General features: G+C 61.4%; 2 protein-coding genes across 5 annotated transcripts in view; one reads left to right on the top strand and one right to left on the bottom strand.

The window, feature by feature from the left end:
- Noc2l (NOC2 like nucleolar associated transcriptional repressor) overlaps positions 1–1,951 on the bottom strand; it is a 12,962-nt gene extending 11,011 nt beyond the window's left edge. For 2 of the 4 annotated variants that reach the window (NR_161236.1, NM_001369270.1), the window contains exons 1-2: positions 536–591; positions 281–451 (exon numbers count right to left, since the gene is read on the bottom strand). Coding sequence is in view for 2 of the 4 variants with exons in the window: in XM_030253688.1 (XP_030109548.1) it covers positions 281–451; positions 536–642 (278 nt within the window). In the remaining 2 variants the exon portion in view is untranslated. Of the gene's footprint in view, positions 1–280; positions 452–535; positions 1,179–1,639 lie in introns of those variants that run through there. The other 2 variants (XM_030253688.1, NM_021303.2) reach the window with 2 other exon arrangements.
- Klhl17 (kelch-like 17) overlaps positions 1,749–1,981 on the top strand; it is a 5,814-nt gene continuing 5,581 nt past the window's right edge. The window contains exon 1 of the mRNA NM_198305.2: positions 1,749–1,950. Within this exon, the coding sequence (NP_938047.1) occupies positions 1,850–1,950 (101 nt within the window). The 5' untranslated portion in view covers positions 1,749–1,849. The remainder of the gene's footprint in view (positions 1,951–1,981) is intronic.

Here is a 1,981-nt window from a genome sequence, read left to right as displayed (position 1 = left end):
CTTCCCCCTCCCAACCACGCGTGCACTTCCCCCTCCAAACCACGCGTGCACTTCCCCCTCCAAGCCACGCGTGCGCTTCCCCCTCCCAACCACGCGTGCGCTTCCCCCTCCCAACCACGCGTGCGCTTCCCCCTCCAAGCTCTCCTCCATTTCCAACCTTGCAACCCTTCCCATCGCTCGGACCCCGAGGCCCCCGTCGTGTGTTCCTTAAGCTCAACCCGCTGCTCCAGCCCACGACAGCTGCCCGTTTTGCAAAAAGACTTTCTGGAGCCCCGCGTACCGTCCTGCGGGGCCCGGGGAGGTGCGCGCGCCCCGCCGCTCCCGGTTCCACGCGGCTCCTCGCGCCCTGCGCTCCTCCGCCGCCGCCTCCGCGGCGCCCTCCAGCTCCGACTCGGATCCGGACTCGAAGCCGGAAGCCAGGAACTCGTCCACACTGAGGTCCTCCAGGCGCCTGCCAGTGACACCGCGTCAGGATCGGAACGGACCCCGCGACCAGGCGCCCGCCCGGGTCCGCGCGCCCGCCCAGGCCACTCACCTGCGGGGAGCGCGAGACGCAGCCATGGCGCGCCCAGCCGCGTGCGCCGCACTTCCGGGCCCAGAATGCCTTGCGCCCTCCGACTTCCTCCCGCGAGCCCCGCCCATGCCACCCCTGCTGCTGGCTTTCGGGTTCTCGAGCCGCCGCGGCCGCGGTCCCCGGGCGGGAGGGCGGCGAGCTCGGCTCAGGCTCTCACAGCTCAAAGCCCCGCCTGGAACGACCGCTCGCACCCGGGAAACAAGGCTGGAAATCTGAACAGCCTGCCTACCACGCCCGGAGGGTGGAGGGGGAAAAATATCTTTTTTTTTTTTAAAAAGTAAAGGGCTGTCCCGACCGCACGCCTTTTATCTCCGCGCTCAGAGACAAGCGAGCTCGCTCTGTGCTGTCTCTGAGATCAGTCCATACAGAGCAAATTCCAGGAAAAAAGCAGATAAAGGGATAGATGGATGGATTGATAGATGATAAATTGTAGGCAGGCAGCAGACCGACCGACCGAGCAAGCAAGGGCTGCATAGAGATGGCCGGGACTTAAAAGCACTAAGCTGCTCTTCCAGAGGACTGGGGTCCAATTCCCAGGGTCTACGAAGTGGATCACCAATGTTGTCCCAGGAGGTCTGATGCTCTCTTCTGGTTTCCGTAGGCACTGCACACACGTAATTTATATAGTACACAAGTAGGCAAAACACCCGTACACATAAAAAAAAAATATATATATATATATGTGTGTATGTATATATATATATATATATATTATGTGTACGGGTATATATATATATAATATATATATATAAACATATATATATATTTTTTTTTTAAGTCAAAGGACACCCAATTCCTTGGCGAGCCTGGGTGTGACAAGAATGCTGCGTCCATGTCAATAGATAATTGCACCTCTCAGACGCTAGCAGCCCCCGTCCGCCTCATGCTCAAATATGCATGTATAGGGGCGCTGAACCTTTGCACGCGCTTGTGCACAGGAGGCCTGAGGGTAAGGGGGGGGACACACACTTGCAAGTGTCCCGCTCTACCCCCGTGCTATGGAGCTTTGTCAGTCACAGCAAGCTCTAGCAGGTGAGAACCGGGGCGCTGGGATGTGAAGCTAACCTAGGCGCCACACGAAGGAAGGCGCTCCTGGGAGGAGAGCGGGGACGCACGCGGGTGGCAGCGGCTCCTGCAACCTTGCGTGCGGCAGGGCGGGCGGCGCCGAGAAACAGGGTCTGCGGCGACGGGCGAGCGCCCGAGTGGAGCGAGCGGCCGGGCGGGCACCCGCGTCCCAATCCGTCCATCAGGGTCGCGGCTTTGGCGGCTGGAGTTATGCAGCCCCGTGGCGAGCGGCCGGCGGGCAGGACGCAAAGTCCCGAGCACAGCAGCCCGGGGCCCGGGCCTGAGGCGCCACCGCCGCCCCAACCGCCGGCGTGAGTGGGAAGGCGGGCGGGAGGGCGGGAG

The sequence above is a fragment of the Mus musculus genome, chromosome 4 (genome assembly GCF_000001635.26).
Source record: "Mus musculus strain C57BL/6J chromosome 4, GRCm38.p6 C57BL/6J".
In the NCBI taxonomy this organism is placed as follows: domain Eukaryota; kingdom Metazoa; phylum Chordata; class Mammalia; order Rodentia; family Muridae; genus Mus; species Mus musculus.
Note: the sequence above shows the minus strand (reverse complement) of the source record. Positions and strands in the feature narration are given on the sequence as shown.